Source organism: Megascapheus bottae, chromosome 28 (assembly GCF_031878675.1).
Source record: "Megascapheus bottae isolate mThoBot1 chromosome 28, mThoBot2.hap1, whole genome shotgun sequence".
Lineage (NCBI taxonomy): Eukaryota > Metazoa > Chordata > Mammalia > Rodentia > Geomyidae > Megascapheus > Megascapheus bottae.
In genome coordinates, this window is record NC_143536.1 from 5,071,248 (window position 1) to 5,089,607 (window position 18,360).

Consider the following 18,360-nt stretch of genomic DNA (forward strand, 5'->3'; position numbering starts at 1 on the left):
CATTCCGTCCTTCCCCTCTTTTTTTTTTTTTTTTTTTTTTTGCTAGTCCCGGGCTTGAGCTCAGGGCCTGAGCCCTGTCCTTGGACTTTCTCAAGGCTAGAGCTCTACCACTTGAGCCTCAGCACCACTTCCGGCTTTTTTCTATGTATGTGGTACCAAGGAATCGAACCCGGGTCTTCATGCATGCTAGGCAAGCACTTTAACCACTAGGCCAAACTCCTGGCCCCCGTCCTTCCCCTCTTCCTCCTCCTCTGGGTCTGAGCTCACACCTCCATGCCTGGCTCCCGCTCAGACTCCTCCCATCTTCGGTCAACACACCTGCCGCCATTCTGTCCATGGCACTCAGACAGCTGGACAGATTGATGGACTGGTTGATTGTGCTACTGGGTTTGCCCTCAGGACCTTGTGCTTGCTAGGCAGGCACTCTACACTGGAGCCACACCAGCCCAGCAGCTCTGGCTCCCAGCTTTCCATCCCGGCACAGCCCCTTCTCTCTCCTCCCGCCCACCCCATGTGGTAAGTCTGGGCTTGGCTTTGCCAGCCAATGTTGTGCCCATGGTTGCCCAGGCAACCGGGGCACGCTCGCTTCTGGGAGTCCCCAGCAAGCTCACAGGCTGCTGTGGCCCCCTCCTCCTCCTCAGAGTCCCCAGGACCCCCAGGGGGAGCTGAGCCCCACCAGGTGCAGAGACCCCAAGCCGCAGTGGGAAAATGGCTGGGTCCCAGAATGAGACTTCCCGGCCAGCCTTGCAAGAAGGTCCTGGGTGAGTGGGGGAGGAGGAGGGAGGGTGGGAGGGAAGGTGGAGGTCTGGGATAGACCGTCCCTTTTCTCCCAGCTCCTGGGACCCTGATCTTTGGTGGTGCTTCATGATGGGGCAGCCTTCTACCTCCCTCCCCACTCTCCCTGAACCTGAAGTTCTAGGAGTTGAACCCAAGTTGCATTTTAAGGGTAATGGCAGTAGGGCTGGGGGGACACTGCTGTGCCAGGGTCTGGCAGAGTTGCCCAACAAGACATTTGTCTCCCTCTTCTCCTGGACCCCAGCTGGACAGCTCACCACAGGCCCCCCAAACACACATCTCACCTTCCCTCTAGATAGCCTCCTTCGGCTCCTTTATCTGATTTATTGTCGTGTCCATCCTGGGACTTTTTTGCCCTTGTCGCATAGGGGCGTCGAGTGTATGCCATGGTGTCTGGCTTTTTAGTTGACATGGGGTCTCTCAAGGCCTTTTTGCCCTGCCTGGGCTCAGATCTCGTCTCCATGACCGCCCTCTCCCCGGTAGCTGGGATTCCAGGCTTGGGCGACTGCGCCCACCTCTTGTTTTCTCTCTCCCCCACCTCCGTCCCTCCAGGAGGCCGCCCGGGCAAAGCGTGACCCCCTTCCCGCGAACGCTGAGCCTCCTGGAGAAGAAGCAGGAGCTGGCGGAGGTGGACCGGAGTCTGCGGGCCCAGAAGGAGGTACCCTCAGCCCCAGACGCGGACAGGGAGGCACAGGACCAACAAGTCTCCAGGTCTACAAGTCGTGTTTCCCACGGAGGTTCCCGTGCTTCTGTGGGTCGAGGGAAGCCCTAAGGACCACTGCGTGCTGAGCACTGCCCGGGAGAACCCCAAAGGCAAGAGAGGAAGAGAGAGGGGCCAGGACAAGGCACGGGGTCACTGCCATGGTGGGGGGGTCACAGGCAGGGTGGCTAAGGAAGGGAGGACTTCTTGGAGGAAGTGAGGTCTTAGGTCAAGACAGAGAGGCTTGGACAAAGCACAGGGAGGGTGGCAGGAGAGACCCACTCCCCCTTCTCCCCTCCCCTCCCATCCCACTCTCCGCCCCCCCCCCAGGAGTTCCGTGCGGCCAGGGCGGCCCTGACGCAGCGCTGGGAGCAGCTGGGGCAGAAAGAGCAGGACCTGAAGGGGTCCTTCGTGCGCTTCGACAAGTTCCTGCAGGTGGGTGGCGAGGACGGGGAGGGGCCACGGCGGACAAGTCGCCCCCGTACAGGGCCCAGCCGGGGTGGTGGCCTACGAGCAACATCCACTGCAGATCGGGGTGGAGGCCACAGGTCCCCCCACGCCCCTCGTCCCGCTGTCCCCAGGACTCGGAGGCCCGGCGCGGCCGCGCGCGGCAGAGGGCGGCGGAGGAGCGAATCCGGGCGGGGCGCCTGGAGGCGGAGGCCCAGAGCCTGCGCGCCCAGCTGGAGGCGCTGCGGGGGGAGCGCGCGCGGCTGCAAAGGCGGCTGCGGCGCCTGGAGCCCTGCGCGCGCCTGCTGGAGCGCGCGCGGGAGCAGCGGCCGGAGGTGAGCGGGCGTGCGGGGCCGCGCGCGCGCCGCGCTCCGCGGGAGAGGGCGGCGGGGGGACGCACTCGCGGTTAAGCCAGGGCGCGCGCCTTGGGCCAGGCAATCGGCTTCAATTAGACGAACCAAAATGAGTCGCCAGGGACCGGTGGTTCACGCAGGAGGCTGAGATCTGAGGATCACAGTTCAAAGCCAGCCCGGGCAGGAAAATCCCGGGAGTGGCGCGGCGCAGGCTCATAGGGGTAGAGCACCGGCTTTAAGCGCCAAAGCTCCTGGACAGCGCCCAAGCCCTGGGTTCGAGTCCCAGGACCGCACACACATTAAAACGAACGGGTGGTTCGGAGGCGGGGCTGGACAGGGCCGGTAGGGAGGAGACGTCTCCGATCCGGCTTTCGGGGGTCCCGCTGCGGCGCCCCAGTTCCAGGAGGTGCCCGCGCTGGTGGCGCGCTTCGAGGGGCTGGTGGACGAGCAGACAGAGCTGCGGCACGTGGAGGCGGCGAGGCGCGCGGAGCTGGAGGCGGCGCGGGAGGCGCTGCGGCGGCTGCGGGAGGAGCTGCGGCTGCGGCTGAACCAGCAGCGGGCAAAGCTGGAGGCGCGGCTGGAGTCCGCGCTAGGGCGCCGGAGGCAGCGGGTACGCAGAGCCCGGGCAGGACATGGGCGTGGCCTGTGAGGGCGTGGCCTCATGGGGGCGTGCCCGGGAGAGCCCGGCCTCCTAGGGGGCGTGGTCGAGGGCGAGGCCTCACTGGGGGCGTGCCCGGGAGAGCCCGGCCTCCTAGGGGGCGTGGTCGAGACCCCAGGGTCCTGCTGTCACTGGGCCCTGGCCTCTCAGGAAGCAGAGTGGACGCAGATCCAGAACACCGCAGCCGAGAAGACGCTGCTGCTGGGGCGCGTGCGCATGGCGGCGCTTAGCCTGTACCAGGCCGTGTGCCTGCACCGGGGGCAGCCGCCTGCATTGGATCTTGAGGACACGGAGGGGCAGCTGGAGCAGGTAAGGCCCCCAAGGCCCAGGCTCAGCCTCCGCAGGGAGGCGCAGAGGGTCAGGCGCTGCCTTCCTGCTCCACGGCAGCGAGGCAGGCTCACCAAGGGCAGGCAGCGTTGTAGTCCATGCCCAGGGTGCGGCACCCCGACCAGGGACAGGGAAATTTGGGGCCTCATCTCCCTTCCCCCAACCCTGCCCTGGCGCAGCCTCTGGGGTTGTGTGTGTGTGTAAACTGAAGGCTATGAAGGGCTAGGGTGTGGCCTGGCTGCCTCATCCGCTCCCCCAGGTGAAGCTGTTCATCCTGGACCTCTCCGCCATGCTGGCCAGCCTCCCTCAGGACCAGCCCACAGCTCCAGGTGAGCACAGGAGGGGAGACCGGGAGCCAGCACCCCCGGGAACCAGGGCTGAGTGGCTCTGTCAAGCTGCCTTTTCACAGGAAAGCCGGCGGTGGCACCCACTCGTGCTGTGGGATTTATGGAAGGCACACAGCAGGCACTCAATAAATGCAGGACTCGGTGATGGGGAAGACAAGGCTGTGTCCTGCTGCCCAGATTGGCCACGGCAGGATGGAAGCACCAGCAAGGAGCCCACCCACTGCCTTCTGTTTGACCTACTCACAGCCCCAAATGAGTACCAAGGGGCCTGGAGCAGTGCGGAGGCTGGAGGCCAGAGGGCGGACTTGTCATGTGGGGGTGCCTGTACCCTCTGAACACCTGTCATAGTCCACTCCCAGCATCCACAGCCTGCTGGGGTGTGTGCTCCCTCCCACACCCCGTTTTCCGGGTCTGCTGAGACACCTGTCCCCCGAGTGGAGGAACAAGGGGGACCGTGCAGGGCTGCTCGCTTTCTCAGTTCAATGGCCACACTAGCAGGGTGTCCCTGGCTCCCCTTTTTAAGAAGACTGTACTCCTATCTGCCAGAGGCACTCAATAAAGCTTTATTCCATTAAAACCCATCAGGGCACAGCATGTGGCCAAAACCCTCAGTCCAGCACATACTCAGGTCCTGGTCTGCTGCTTTGCTGGAGAACTCCTAAATTTTCCTCAAAACCCTGCCCAATGTGTCCATCTTAGTGGAGGCATCTCCTGTGTTCTGGGGCCAGACTCCATTCATGTTCATGGCTGCCTACTTCTGCAGCAGTCATGAGAAACTCGTGAATTGCCAAGAGACCTGGGCCAGCCCTTCACATCCTCTTCCTCATCTTGCCCTTTCTGGATGGGGCGCCCCGGCCGAAGGCACCTTGCCGCAGCTCCTGGGCCCGGCGGCGGTTGCGGGCTGAGAGCTGCTTGAGGCCCCCGCGCTGCAGGAAGCGCAGCTTCTGGGCCCGGCGCCGCTGCTTCAGGATCTGCTGCTTGGTCCTGAGCTCAGAGTGCACTCGGCCACCAGGGCCACCAGAGGGCTGGGGCACACCTGCAGGGAGGGAGATTGGAGTTCAGACTTTGGGGTGCAACCCAAGGACCCAGCCAGCCACCAGCCCCCTGGGGTGCAGGGCAAACGGGCTAGCCCCACCCAGAAGAGCCCAGGACATGGAGAGGCCTGGGAGGGGGGTGACCCAGGCTCCCCCACCCCCTGAGCAAGCCCCTGGTCACAAGTGACCTGCCACTAGCCACTGCTCCTCAGGGAGTGGGGGACAGGGCAAGCCTGCAGAGTGTGTGTATGAAGGGGGGGCCTCAGTCCTGATCCTGCTCACTTTCCACCCAGCTCCAGTGCTGTGTGCAGCCTCTGGATCTCAGTTTCCCCACCACTGCCCACCTGCACTCCACATTGGGACTCTCACCTTGGCTACGCCCTCTCCTCCCACCTCTTCGGGCAGGGCCTCGCTGGTCAGATGTCCCCTCTTCCTCCGAGTCCCGATCGTCAATTTTCTGTTTCTGTTTCCACTTCTGGTAGCTGGAGAGCCAGGCTAAGGAATTGTCAAGTGCACCCAGGGCTACACATCCCGGAGGAAGAAGCTAGGCTCCGCCCACCAGCCCCCCTCTAGATACAGCACCAACCTATAGGAGCAGAGGAAGATGCTTGACTCCACCCACCAGCTCCTCCCCTAAACACGGCCCCAACCAGAGCTTCAGCGGAAACCACTGACCCCGCCCACCCCGGCCCCGCCCCCAAGGATACAGGTCCCGCTTGTAGGAGCTGCTGATAAACCGGCCACTCTCTGTCTTGATCTTCTTCTTATCCTCCTGTCCTGACTGCCCGACGAACCGCTTCTTCTTCCGATCCCTGCGGGAGAGTGAGGGGGCCTGAGGTGACATGCTTCCCTGGGGAGGGGGTTTCCTGCATGGGGCTGGGAAGGATTCATGCCTGTGGCCTGTCCCTGCCACCTTCCTCTGGTAGCCCAGGTCTTCAACAGGAGGCTGAAGGCTGGGGACTGGCACCCCTGGTGCCACTGGTCAGGGGATGGGCCTCCTGGAAGGGCTGCTCTGAGCAGTGTGGTCACAGGCCGGGACATGCTTGGGGGTGTGATATGGTCTCTCGCCCCAGGCAAGGCAGGCGTGCTCGCTCGCTCGCTTGCACACTTACCACTTGAGCTGCTGCCGGCCTCTGCTCAGGTTCTGTGCCTCGTCCCCCATCAGATCCAGGACAGCGCCGGCGACCTGCTGCTCAAATGCGCCCCCAGCCCCTCCGACGCTCAGGCTGAAGGGTGTGGAGAGAAGGGTTAATGGAGGCCCAGTGGTCCTGCTTGCTTGCCCCATGGAGGCCCCAGCTACTTACCCCCGCTCACTGTCGAAGTCTTTGGGCCGGTAGGGGACATAGAACTCCTGGTCCCGCTGCCACGTGTCTTCCCTCCGCCTCTTGCCCCTTCTGCTGGGGCCTGGCGTCTGCCGCTTCTTGCCCACAATCTCTGAGAAGATGACCTGCAAATGGGCTGGGGGTCACGTCTGCATTCCTGGGTGCCCACCTTGCCTTCCCATGCCTGCTGGCCCAGGTAGAGGTGAGCGGTGGGAGCTCCCAGAAACTTCAGAACCCTGGGCTTCTGTGCATTAGCTAGGTGCCCTCAGGTACGGCCCTGGCCTACAGCTCAGCAGATGCAGGACAGGTGCAGGGGGGACAGCATGAGACCCAAGGTCCACTCAGGGGCAGTACCTCATCCGTTCAAAGAGGAATTCTAAGGGTGGCAGCAAGAGTCCACCTCCGTGAAGTGAGCTGTGTGACGCTCAGGGCTGAGCCCTGGGTCTGCTGCTGGCCCTCTGCACACTCTGAACCTGCCCACAAGGCTTACAGGCGGGCAGTGGACACACATCATGCCACTAAATGCACACAGAGGCTAAAGCTCTGCTCCCATCGACAGTACAGAGGAGACGGGAAAGACTGCCTGGAGCCCTGTGTGCAGCCTGCTGGATGCCCCCGCCCCTCCCCAGGGGGGTCCGGGCCGCAGCACCTCCACACTCTCTCCTGCATCCTCCTCTTCATTCTCAGGCTGCTCCTCCTTTGGGGCCAGGCCACCCAGGGCCTGACCAGCTGGACCTTCCTGCCGTTCCTGCTGTCCCTGCCGGAAGTTGGCGATGGCTTTGCAGTCCTTCTGCCGCTTGGCACGCATCACCTGACAGCTCAGGTCCCGGCTGGAGGTGTTGATCTCAAAGATGGTCTGAGGAGAGGAGACCCAATTTTGTTAGCCAACCCCTCTGCCCCCATGCTCCCTATCTTGTTGTCTTGTTTATCCGCATTTCACCATGGGAGTGTGTGGGCAGCCTGCAGCCCCTGGGTGCCTCGGCCCCATGGGACCTGCTGTGCACCTCTGGGAGCGATGCTCCAGGACAGGGCGGTCTCCAGAGGCACCCACGGGGGCTGTGAGCTCAGAGGGAAGGGTCCCCGCGGGGTCTGGGCTCTGGAGCACTCACCGTCCGGGCACGGTACTTCTGGATGCTGTCCACCAGCCTCAGCCGCTCCAGCTCCCCATCCTCGAAGTGCGAGCCTGGAGGAAAGGAGGGGAAGGACGGGGAAAGGCTGGGCTGGAGGTCGGGACCCACCTACTGCCCCACCCAGCACAGCCACCCCGTGTGGGGCTCACTGAAGAGGGGGTGCAGGCCCAGCCCTGCCAGGTCCAGCTCCTTGGCCCTCTTGATGGACTCGGGAGAGGGTGCGGGCCGAGAACGCAGGTACTGCTGCTGTGCGTTCTCTGCCACGCGGCCCAGGCCCCGCAGCTCCAGCGACGCCTCCAATGTGCTCCGCAGGCCACCGTCCTCCTCGTCTACCACGCTCTGCGGCACCCGGCCCAGCACACCGTCCGTGCCAACAGCACCTGCCAGCCAGGTGGCACAGTGAGGGGCCTCCTGTGGCCCGTGGTCCTGTTCCACCCCCCCCCCCCCCCAGCCCTCAAGCCGCAGGATCACAGCTTTGAAACAATGGTGAGAGATCGGTGCTCACAGGGCACCCGTGCCCACACTCTCCTTGCCCCTGCCCCCGTCTCGCTCACCTGAGGGCTCCTCTTGTGGCCGTGCCAGGTTGAGGGCGCGGCCCAGGAACAGATGCAGGTCCAGAAGGTACGGAACCTCATCGGGGGCCACCAGGGAGTAGGCCGTACCGCTCCGGCCAGCCCGGGCCACACGGCCTGTGAGAGGGGATGAATCAACTCAGCCAAAGAACCTCAGGTTGGGGTGCAGCTCAGTGGCTGGGTGCCTGCCTGGCCTGCACAAGCCTTGGGTTCAATCCTCAGCATCACCAAAACAAAAAAAAGGACCCCAACTCCCATAGGACTGGTGTGTGCCAGGCCAAGGCCTTGGCCCTCCATGTGCTGCTGTCCCCACCTGGAGGGGGGGACACCCAGGAACTGCAGGCTGCCCACACCCTCCCATGATCATGGCCACTGGGCCACCGTGAGCCAACATAGCTCTGGAAAGTCAGCCTCATTCGTATGCACCAGGCCCTAGTGCTGGGAACAAGAAGAGCTGGGTGGTCACCATCACCACAGCCCAGGCAGACAGGTCTGGGGAATCAGATAGGGAGCAGCTCTCTGAGTGGCCTGTCTACCCTGGGCCCCTCTCCAGGCCTCGGTTTCCCCCTCTGTAGTGGCAGGCACCGAGCTCTCTGTGTGCACGGCCAGGTCCCTTACCCACGCGGTGCAGGAAGAGCTTGCCCTTGGCGGGAAAGCTGTAGTTGATGACATTGTCCAGGAGCGGAATGTCCAGGCCCCGGGCGGCCAGGTCGGTCACGATGAGGGCTGAGCACTTGCCGTGCGTGAACTTGGCGAGGTTGATCTTGCGGGCTGTCTGGTCCAGGGCGCTGTAGATGTGGGTGCAGCTTACCCGCTGGGCCGTCAGTAGCTGTGTGAACCAAGGGCGAGAGGGAGCTGAGAGGGTGCCATGCAGAGGTGGCAGCGGGGGCCAGGCACCCTTGGCTGGAATCCCAGCTCTACAGGGTTGTCTGAGCACCAAAGGAGGTGGCACAGACAGAGGGCTCAGGTCCCACGGGGAAGCGGCAAATGCCAGCCTGTCCTGAGGCTGTCGCTAGCCATCTGTGTGACCTTGGAGAAGTCACCACACTCACCTGTGCCTATTTCCTCCTCCTAGGTGACAAGGGGAGACACTGTTCCCCCGTGCCTGGGCACTAGGGGCCATGGGGGTTAAAGCGCCCGAGAGCACAGGGGAATGTTAACTGATCTCTGCAAGGGATGGTGCTGGTGGCCGTACTGTGGCCTGGAGACAGAGGCCTTGCTGGCACATGAACAAAGTGAAGCCCGGGAAACTACAGGGCCCGCATGTGTGGTGTGGGCCATGGAGTATTCCATGTATGGGATCTGGGCCATGGAGCTTACAGACTTTCTTGCCAGGGTAGCTTCAGATCTTGCTCGGGAGAGCTCAGCTTCCTGAGTAGTTACGATCACAGGCGTGGGCCACGAGTACCCAGCTAAACCTGCTTCTAACTGTCTTCTGATGACAGGTGCCTTTTTCAATAGTCATGATTAAAAAAGCCCCAGCCAGGCTAGCTGTGCTGGTTCTGCCCCCTGGTGGCCTCCCTCGGAAGTGCACCTGCAAGTTCCAGAAGACAACGGAAGCCTGGCGGGACCTTCCTTCCCAATAAGTCCCTGGCGCTGCTCACCTCGGTGAGGTACTCAGCGTGGTGCTTCGTGGCAACAAACACCACTGTCTGGTCCTGGGGCCGCACCGCGTTGCGGAGCAGGTAGAGCAGCACAGCCGCCTTGGTGTCCTCGCGCACCAGGAGGAAGGAGGTCTGGGGGAGACAGGCCCAGTAGCAGGTTGGCGAGGTCGCCGCTGTGAGCCTGGCCACCCCCTGGGAATGGGGCTGGGCCCCGACTCACCTTTAGCTGCTCGTTGAGCTTGGCGTCCACGTCCAGCCGGATGAGCATGGGCTCTGTGAGGCCTGCAGTGGGGGGCAGAGGAGTTAGGGAGGGACAGGACCCAGCCCTACCCCACCTCCAGTCACCCCAGCTTGCTCACCAGCCCGGGCAAACTCCACCAGCAGCTTGGGCAGTGTGGCGGAGAAGAGCACAGTCTGGTGGCCCCCAGGGAGGCGGCCAATGATCTCCTGAAGTTGTTCGGCAAAGCCCATCTCAAAGAGCCTGGGAAGGAGAGGGTCAGGATGGGCTTATAACCACCCGGTCCCCATCATCTCTGCCAGCCTGGCGCACTGCCATAGCCAACCTGCACAGCACCACACCAGCTCTCCACAGCAATGACCTGGTGTCTTGTCCACTTCTTCCCAAGTCCAGTACACCAGTACAGCCCAGGCCTGTGCCAGGCACAGGCCGAGTCCTCGCTGCATCCCGGGATTTCCAGGTTCACCCCACCATGTACACAAGGCAGCCAGGCCTCCAGACCCTACTGAGTTCATGAGAAAGGGGTGGGGCCAGCCCTGCATCCCACCTTGCCTGGAGCCCAGGCTCATCCAGTTTGTGTTTAGTTTCTCTGGAACCATAGACTGGTTGTTTCATTACTTTTCAGTCCTTATAAAACACAACACCAGGGCCAGGAACATAGCCTAGTGGTAGCATGCTCACCTAGCATGAGCAAAGACCTCGGTTCAGTTCCCCAGAACCACATACACAGAAAAAGCCACAAATGGCACTGTGGCTCAAGTGGCATAGCGCTGGCCTTGAGCAAGAAGTGTCCAAGGATAGCGCCTAGGCTTTGAGTTCAAGCCCCAGGACTGGCAAAAATAAATAAAACACACTGAACCCCACTGTACCCTGGGATCAGCTCCCACCCCGCCTGTGGCCCATGGCCCCCAGGTGGGGGTCAGGTTCAGCCAGCCAAGTGTCTCTGGGCAGAGCCTTTTCCCGCTCCCCTGACCTCCTGCCAACGATGACAGCATCAGGGGAATCCAGGCCTCACCTATCGGCTTCATCGAAGACCACATACTCCACGCTCTGTAACTTCAGGTTCATTTCCACAGCCACGTGCACCAACCGGCCCGGTGTGGCAATGATTCTGGAAGGGAGCACACAGGCCAGGTCAACCCTGGACTGGTGTCCCTGGATATGTGGGAAGGAAACCCAAATACATAAACTCACATGTCAGGGTTTTCGTGCAGAGCAGCAAACTGATCTTCCATTCTGAGGAGGAGAAGGGGGGGTGTCAGCTTAACAGCACAGGTATCCCCTTCACATAAGCAAATGTCCCGTCCGTTCCCACACACCAACTCCAGGAGCAGAACCCAGGCTTAGCTGAGACACTACCCTGCCCAGAGATGCAGGCTCAGCCGCAGAACTACCACGCACCCTTGGTTGTATGCAACAAAGCTGCTTTTCCCCTCAGAGCCACCTAGCTGCTGACCCTGGAACTGCAAAACAGGATCGGCCAAAGCCTTGCTGGGCTGTTGGCTATCTCTACACCTCTCACACGCTCCCGACCAGTTGTGCTAACACTAGAGGAACTCTGCTACTAAGACCTGGGATAGACTGGCAGGGTGGCAGGGCAGGAATAAGGCGACCCTTACTTGTCCCCGCCCAGGATCAGGGCTGTCTTGAGGCCGGTGAACTTGCCCAGCTGTGGAGACAGAGAGAGGGAGGTTTTGTTGGGTCATGGGGTTTGAACTGGCTTGGGGGCTTGGGCGCTATCCCTGAGCTCTTCAGCTCAAGGCTACCGCCCTACCCTTAAGCCGACCTACCCTTAAGCCAAGCCCCACTACCTTCTAGAAGTTAATTGGAGATAAGAGTCTCAGGTCCTTTTGTGCCCGGGCTGGCTTTGAACCTTGATTCTCAGATCTTAGCCTCCTGAGTAGCTAGGATGACAGGCGTGAGCCACCAGGCTTGAGAGAAAGGTGTTTTTTTTGTTTTTTTTTTGGAGGGTGGGGAGGTGAGGCTGGCTGATATCATCTGCCCACAGCTCCTGGCTTGGCCCCAGTTGCACCCCCAGCTTCACCCAGTACCACAACACACCTCCTTAGTGAACTTCATGGTCTGTAGGGCCAGCTCCCGGGTGGGTGAGAGGATCAGGGCCCGGGCCCCTGTCTGGGCGCTGTGGGCCTTGAGCCGCTCAAACATGGGGAGGAGAAAGCAGGCAGTCTTGCCACTGCCCGTCCGGGCCATCGCCACCACGTCCTTTCCATCCAGGATCACAGGGATGGTCTGTAGGATATGGGTGGGGAGGCTGTCAGGGTCTTCCCAGCCCCTCACCTTCCTCTGCCCCAACCCCATGGGCCCTCCCAGCCCCTCACCTTCCTCTGGATAGGTGTGGGGACCTTGTAGCCCTTCTTCATGACACCCTTGAACACCGGGTAGCTCAGGCCTGGGACACGAGGCATCACAGGAAATGTTATATGACAAAGGACCATTTGGTCAATGACAACAAGAAGAGATGGAGACAGTGTAAAACAACAAGGTTACATAAGATGGTGTAAATCTACACAGGGCAGGGTTTGGCCCTTCTTTGGATTCTGACTGGAACATTCTTTCTCACTGTTGTCTTGGGATAGAGTCTTACTGTGTAGCCCAGATGTGTCTTGCATGGGATTTTATTCATGGACCATCATGCCCCTCCCTCTTCTTCCCTTCTAAGGTTGTAAACCATTCACCTTGACGCTTTAATACTGGGCAGAGCTCACCAGTTTCTTAATCCCTCAAGGCCTCAATCCCTGCTTTGTGAAGAGGAGGAGAGAGTTCAGTTTCCTTTCCAGCCAGTAGGCATTCTAGCCTTTCCCTTCCCCTCTGAAAGGCTGTACAGCCAGGAAATAAGCCTTCCCTGACTCTGCCTCCATCTGTTCTCCTGGCCTCAGGCCTGTGATCTGCCCCTCACATACATGAGATGGTCTTTAAGGACTGGAGACTAAACTTAGGCCATAACACCAAGCCCAGGGCAGACATCCATAATCAAGTATAGAGAACATGATGACCTGATGCTTCTGTCCAAAGCCCAGAGAAGACATTAGTAACTGAGTGCAGAGAGCTCCGGCTGCTCCAAAGCCTAGAGGTTCAGCTCCCCCACTCACCCATCGACTGGAAACCCCCAGACTTCTTCTTCTTCTTGTTCTGGGCTCGCACCATCTCCCGGGTGTCAGGCTCCACATCTGAGGTATACTCGGAGGTAGGGAAGGCAGGCAGTGCTCTGGCAGGGCCATGCTAGAAGGGAAGAACAGTGTATATGGTACAGAGGGATTGAATCTAGGGCTTCATGCATGTCAAGCAAGCTCTTGACTACTAAGCCACATCCCCAGCCCCAGTTTACATTTCTTATGGTGAATGCCTTTGAGACAGACAACATATTTTGCTACAAAGCCAGGCTGGTCTTGGCCTTGTGATCCCCCTGTTGCATCTTGTACTGGGATTACAGGGGAATCACAGGCTAAGATCTGAGGATTCAAAGCCAACCTAGGCAGGAAAGTCCATGAGATTTTTTTTTCCAGTCCTAGGGCTTGAACACAGGGCCTGGGCACTGCACTGTCCCCGAGCCTCTTTGTGCTCAAGTCTAGAGGTCTATCTCTCGAGCCACACTGCCACTTCCAGCTTTTTTCTTTTGAGTAGTTTACTGGAGATAAAGAGTCTCAAAGGGACTTTTTCTGCCCAGTCTGGCTTTGACCTGGCATCATCAGTTCTCAGCCTTGAGAGCCACTTTCCTTCAGCTCCCAGAGACTTTATCTCCAAAAAGCTGGAAGAGGAGCTGTGGCTCAAATGGGAGAGCATCATAGTCTTGAGCTAAAAAGCTACGGGGCAGCTTTCAGGCCCTGAGTTCAAGCCCCGGACTGGTGTGCGCACACAGACACACACATGCACATGGAAAGGAAAGGAAAGAAAAACAAAACAACGAAGTTTAGTGACTTCTCATCTCACAGCCAGTGCTAAGAGATTTACAACCCTGCTGTGAAAGCTCCTCCCTGCTCTTCTTCTCCAAGTTTTGAGCACCTACTGAGGGGCAGGGCACTGGAGAGGTGGAAGAGAGCAGTCAAGGTGGGAGTCTCACCAGCTTCCTGCCTTGGGGTGCCCTCTTTTCATAGAATGTTCACTTACTCATCTTTATACTTAGCCTATCTGTGCCAGGCACAGACCTTGGGGAGTGCTGGGCTACAGCCCTTCAGTCAGCTTGGTGCCTCCAGTTTTCTCTCTGTTTGCAGACAGTTGGCACAGGCTGTCCCATTGTGAGGTCTTGGGTGAGCTTCTTAACCTCTCAAGGCCTCGGTTTCCCTTCTGCTAAGTGTGTATGTGTGGGGAAGGGGATACAGAACTATCCAGCTACAGAGCTTTTCTAAGAACATGATAAACGTGTATAGCCTTTTAAAGCTTCTTACTAGTCTTCCAGAGCTCTGGGGGCGTCACGATCTCAAGCCGCGGGGGTCGCGCTAGCTTCTAACTTTAACTCCCAACGCAGCCACAAACTCTTAAAGTCAGATCGGTCGCACCCACACTTTCCATTGGCTGGCTGGGAACTGGGTTCCGCCCCCTGGGTGAAGACAGCCAATGAGGGCGCGCGGAGGAGACGGACAGGAAAGCCGCAGGCCGAGCGCCCGAACCCGGGACCTGGGCGGGATGGGCTTCGAGCCCGCGCCCCGCCACGGACCCGCAGGCTCCGCCGGTCCCCGCCGGGTGTGTGTGTGTCGCGGGGGGAGCCGAGGGAGGCCCCGCCGACCGTCAGGGCCCCGCACACCTACCTTCCGCGCCCGGGCATCATCCTCCGCCTGGATCTCGAACTCGCCGTCCTCCGAGTCGCTGGCACGGGTTTGGAAGGCCGTGCCACGGCGCTTCCGAAGCCCTTTCTTCTTCCTCGTCGGAGCCATGGCCGCTCGCGACCGCGGCCCGGCCGCTGTGCGCTCGCCGGCCGCCATGCGGGAGGGAAAAAGGGCCGACGAACCCGGAAGTGGGCGGGGCGCCGGGGCGTACCAACTGCGCGTGCGCGCGGGGGGGGACGCGCCGGACGTCAGGAACCAGGTTTCCTCCCCCGGGCGCGAATGGTTCGGGCCGCGCCCGCCCTGCGCGGCGGCTGTCTGCGGGCTGCGCGCGGGGCACCCAGGTCGCTCGGAGCGCCCGGGGCGTGGCCGCGAGCCCCGCGCTGCCAGGGGCACCCCCAGACCTCGTCCCGCGGATTGGAACCTCAGATGCGCCCTGGCCTGCGCCTGCACATCCCTGGGCCCCGCCGGGAATCCGAGGCGGCGCCGTGGAAGGTTGCAGCCGACGCCTTCCGTGCCCGGGATGCGCAGGTAGGAGAGCAGCCCGGGAATGCACTAGCTTGGGGGGCACAGGGTGTGGGGGGGCGGCTTCAGGTTCTAGTTATACCTTCTCCTTTGTTGTTAGCCTGGGAGGCCTGTGCCGCGCCTGCGATTCCGCGCCGTGAAGCCTCGGATTGGTGATCTGCGAGACGCGTGGACGCCAAGCTCTGTCCTGGGCTGCGGAGAGGATTACAGGAGACGATGCTTCTGAAGCTCCTTCCCCGAGGTATGGGGGATCCACACCCCCCCCCGACCCCCACCCTGGGGAAAACTGCCTGCCTCCCCTTCCCACCGTAATTAGTCTGGTTTCTGGTCGATGCCAGCTCCTCTTCCCACCCTAGTCGTCGAAAATATATCTGTTGAGGCTGGTGCTTGCAAGGATGCCCGCTTCCGGTAATCCTAGCTTCTCAGGAGGCTGGGATCTGAGCATTGCCTTTTGATGCTACCTACAGGCAATAAAGACCTTGAGAGGCTTAACTCCCATTAACACCCCCCCCCCAAAAAAAAGCCAGAAGTGGAGCTGTGACTCAAGTGGTAGAGTGCCAGCCTTGAGTGGAAGACAAGGACAGTGCCCAGACCCCTTAGTTCAATCCCCAAGTACTGGCACAAAAATCTGAGTACAGGCTGGGTGCTGGAAGTTGGTATTTGTTCACTGAATATTTAACAGTGGTACCTTTTTACCCATCATTACATGTCAAAGGTTATCCAACATTCCCAGGAGCGCCCTGGAGATCCAGCTCCCCTTTGAGAGACTAGATTCCTTCACCCCAGCACTGCTGTTGTCTGAGCCATGCCAATCTGACCCCTGTCACAGGGAGCCCTGGAAACAGGGCCTGGTGGATACAATGTACCTGCTGGCACCGGGGACCCCTGGCATTGTGAAGGCCCCCAGCCCGTGGGACTGGCATGCAGAACCTCCACCGGTGCCCAGGTTACCGGGTGAAGGTCAGAGAATCCTACGTGGATGAGACGTTGTTTGGCAGCCCTGCCAGTACCCGGCCTGCTCCGCCAGACTTTGATCCACCCTGGGTGCAGAAGACTAATAGAACCAGAGGAAGTGGCTCAGGAGCCTCTCGGACCTCTGCTGCCCTGGGGAGCAGTGAGGTCACCCCCTGCAAGGGCAGCACCCCAATCCTCACACCAAGAAAGAACAACAAATACAGGTAACAGTGGAGAAAGGCACTCCTATTCTATGCTTTGTAGAAAACAGGATGGACGAGCCCCTCTACCAGGCAGAGGAAGATTAAATGTACAGTGCTGGCACTTTAAGGGAAATGTTGGTGTTAGCTGGGTGTGGTGAACTTAAGCCTGTTACCCTAGCTATTCAGTTTGGCAGAGATCGCGGAAGAAAGGATCTGTGGAGTTCAGGGCCTGCCCTGAGAAAGTTAACTGACTTAGACCTCTCTCAAAATACACAGGGTGAGGCTCAAGGGTAGGCAAGGTTGTTTGGCATGAGGCCTCGGGTTCATTTCCAGTACTGCACATGAGTGTTGGAGATTTGTGAGGGTGGGAACTGCATGTCCAGATGTTATAGATGGGGCCTCTCAGATGCTTCTTTGGCAGATTCTGTGCTGGGATTTCAGGCCTGCACTGCCATGCTTGGTTTAGTGTCTCTTCTTTTGGAAAAAAATTTTTAACATTGCTATTATCAAGGTAATATTCAAATATAAATCAGGTAAAGAGTACATTTCCTTTTGTATAGTTAATTTCCAACACAGTGTCTAGTGAGTACAACTGTTCCATTTGTTTACCCTTTGTCCTCCATTTCTGTGCCCCTCTAGTGTCTCTTCTTAAGTTGACCAGCCTTATTAGAGGCCCCCCTCTTTATGACCTTTTAACCTCATTTACTTCTTTCAAAGCCTTGGGTCCAAATATGGTCACATCTGGGACCAGAATGTCTGCATGGGGTGGGGGGAGGGGCACAATTCTGTCCATGAGATAGCAAGCAGCGTCCAGTTACTATGGCTGCGTTAACAGACGTATGGTGTTGGGAGTTGTAGCTCTTGAGGGCTTCAGGGGTCCTGTGTCCCCGCTCACTGTGGTGCTCTTCCCCCTGCCAGGCTCATCCGCCACACCCCGACCTTCTGTGATGAGTCATTATTTGGCCACCAACCTGGGGGTGCTTGCCACGACACCTCACGGATGACAAAGGGGGACCCCGCAAAGCTTCACGCCCTCTACTGGACACCACCTGCTACCCCTAGGATCAGCCACTCACCCCGCCCCAGGGATTCCCCACTGCGGGCTGTTCATCCAGCCAGTACCTCCAAAACAGAGCCGGGGGTGGCCCACTCCCAGAAGTCATCTTTGGGTGGGTTAGGGGCCCCCTGTCCTGTGGGGCAGGGGCGTTCCCATTCTGTCACCCATCTCAGCGGTCCCAGCACCCTCCAGACCAATGGTCTTCTGGACCCCAGGCCTTCCACTGCAGGGGGTACCTTCCAGCGTCCCGCACTGACTCCCAGGGCTCGCTCTGCCAGTATTTCAGTACCAGGTCCCTCCCAGCCACGGGGTGCTACCCCCAAACCAAAGCCCCCTTGGAGGTGAGGTATGTCTTCTCACAGGACTTAGCTGTGGTCCTCTGGGGGCCCAGTGGTGAGGAAGGCACCTCGCCTTCCTGGTTGTTATTGGGGATTGGATCTGAGATGTCTGTCTGGCCCTGGCCTGCCCAATTTCCAACCAGTGCCAACTTTGTCTTTGGCTCCGCCCATTCCACATATTCCCAACCAATCAGTGTCAACAGTTTGCCTTTGTCCCTCCTGGAATCTGTGGGCCCCAGAGGAGAAAAGGGCATCTGGACCGAAGAGAGGGCAGGTAGTTTTCATTATGCAACTTCATGTGTTTATTTTTGAGTATTAAATCTATCAGTAGCTCATTAAAACCTTGAGTGTTACTGGTTTTTTTCCTCCCTAGGTAAAGGCTGTTGTTAGGCCTGAGGTGATTTGAATAATGAGGCTCAGTGGCAGAAATCCTGCCAGTGGCTGAAATGTGCAGACAGGCCTGGCTTTCTGTTGCTGCCCCTGTCTGGCAAGGGCTGCTAACAAATCAGTGTGCTGGTTTTCCTGAGCTCAGAGCTGCTCTGTGTGGAGCTGCGCTTCCTCCCTTACAGAGTGGACAGGCCTGGCCAGTGGAGGCCAGCCAGTGACACATGTGTGAGTGCCTGGAGACCTGGGTGCTAGGTGCATGGTCCTGCTTCGGGGGGGGGGGGTGAGTGTGGCTGTTGACTCTCCTCTGCTCTACTCTCCCAGAGCATACCAGGGAGTTCATTAGAAAAGCCACATCAGAGCTGGGTGCAGTGACTCACACCTGTAATCCTAGCTACTCAGGAGGCTGAGATCTGAGGATCGCAGTTCAAAGCCAACCTGGGAAAGAAAGTTCATGAGATTCTTATCCCTAATGAACCACCAGAAAGCCAGAAATGGTGCTGTGGCTAAAGTGATAGAGTGTTAGACTTGAGCTGAAAATTCAGGGACAGTGCCCAGGCCCAGAGTTGAAGCCTCACAGCGCCACATCAACCA

At 59.5% G+C, this 18,360-nt stretch overlaps 3 protein-coding genes across 4 annotated transcripts; 2 read left to right on the top strand and 1 right to left on the bottom strand.

Moving 5' to 3' along the window:
• The first annotated feature begins 570 nt into the window (after positions 1-570).
• Cfap73 (cilia and flagella associated protein 73) lies at positions 571-4,208 on the top strand. The gene is made up of 8 exons (XM_090320143.1): positions 571-761; positions 1,348-1,453; positions 1,826-1,930; positions 2,077-2,277; positions 2,693-2,905; positions 3,104-3,262; positions 3,540-3,609; positions 3,690-4,208. Exons 1-8 carry the CDS (start codon positions 709-711, stop codon positions 3,770-3,772), a joined length of 990 nt encoding a protein of 329 aa, XP_090176269.1. The 5' UTR covers positions 571-708; the 3' UTR covers positions 3,773-4,208.
• On the bottom strand, positions 4,168-14,504 carry Ddx54 (DEAD-box helicase 54). Of its 2 annotated transcripts, none has more exons than XM_090320136.1 (20): positions 14,291-14,504; positions 12,638-12,767; positions 11,867-11,937; positions 11,589-11,777; positions 11,147-11,196; positions 10,722-10,763; positions 10,543-10,638; positions 9,649-9,770; positions 9,510-9,571; positions 9,290-9,421; positions 8,304-8,514; positions 7,668-7,802; positions 7,263-7,493; positions 7,093-7,166; positions 6,633-6,839; positions 5,966-6,108; positions 5,774-5,887; positions 5,369-5,473; positions 5,031-5,143; positions 4,168-4,663 (listed from the first exon to the last, which is right to left on the bottom strand). In XM_090320136.1, the coding sequence occupies exons 1-20, from the start codon at positions 14,462-14,464 to the stop codon at positions 4,437-4,439; spliced, it is 2,628 nt and encodes an 875-aa protein (XP_090176262.1). In that variant the 5' UTR covers positions 14,465-14,504; the 3' UTR covers positions 4,168-4,436. The 2 variants fall into 2 exon arrangements, with proteins under 2 accessions (XP_090176262.1, XP_090176264.1); XM_090320138.1 differs by lacking the exon at positions 14,291-14,504 and adding an exon at positions 13,606-13,683.
• A 69-nt stretch (positions 14,505-14,573) lies between these two features.
• On the top strand, positions 14,574-17,723 carry Rita1 (RBPJ interacting and tubulin associated 1). Its single transcript, XM_090320142.1, has 4 exons — positions 14,574-14,836; positions 14,931-15,071; positions 15,660-16,008; positions 16,906-17,723. The coding sequence occupies exons 3-4, from the start codon at positions 15,752-15,754 to the stop codon at positions 17,387-17,389; spliced, it is 741 nt and encodes a 246-aa protein (XP_090176268.1). The 5' UTR covers positions 14,574-14,836; positions 14,931-15,071; positions 15,660-15,751; the 3' UTR covers positions 17,390-17,723.
• Positions 17,724-18,360: the final 637 nt, after the last annotated feature.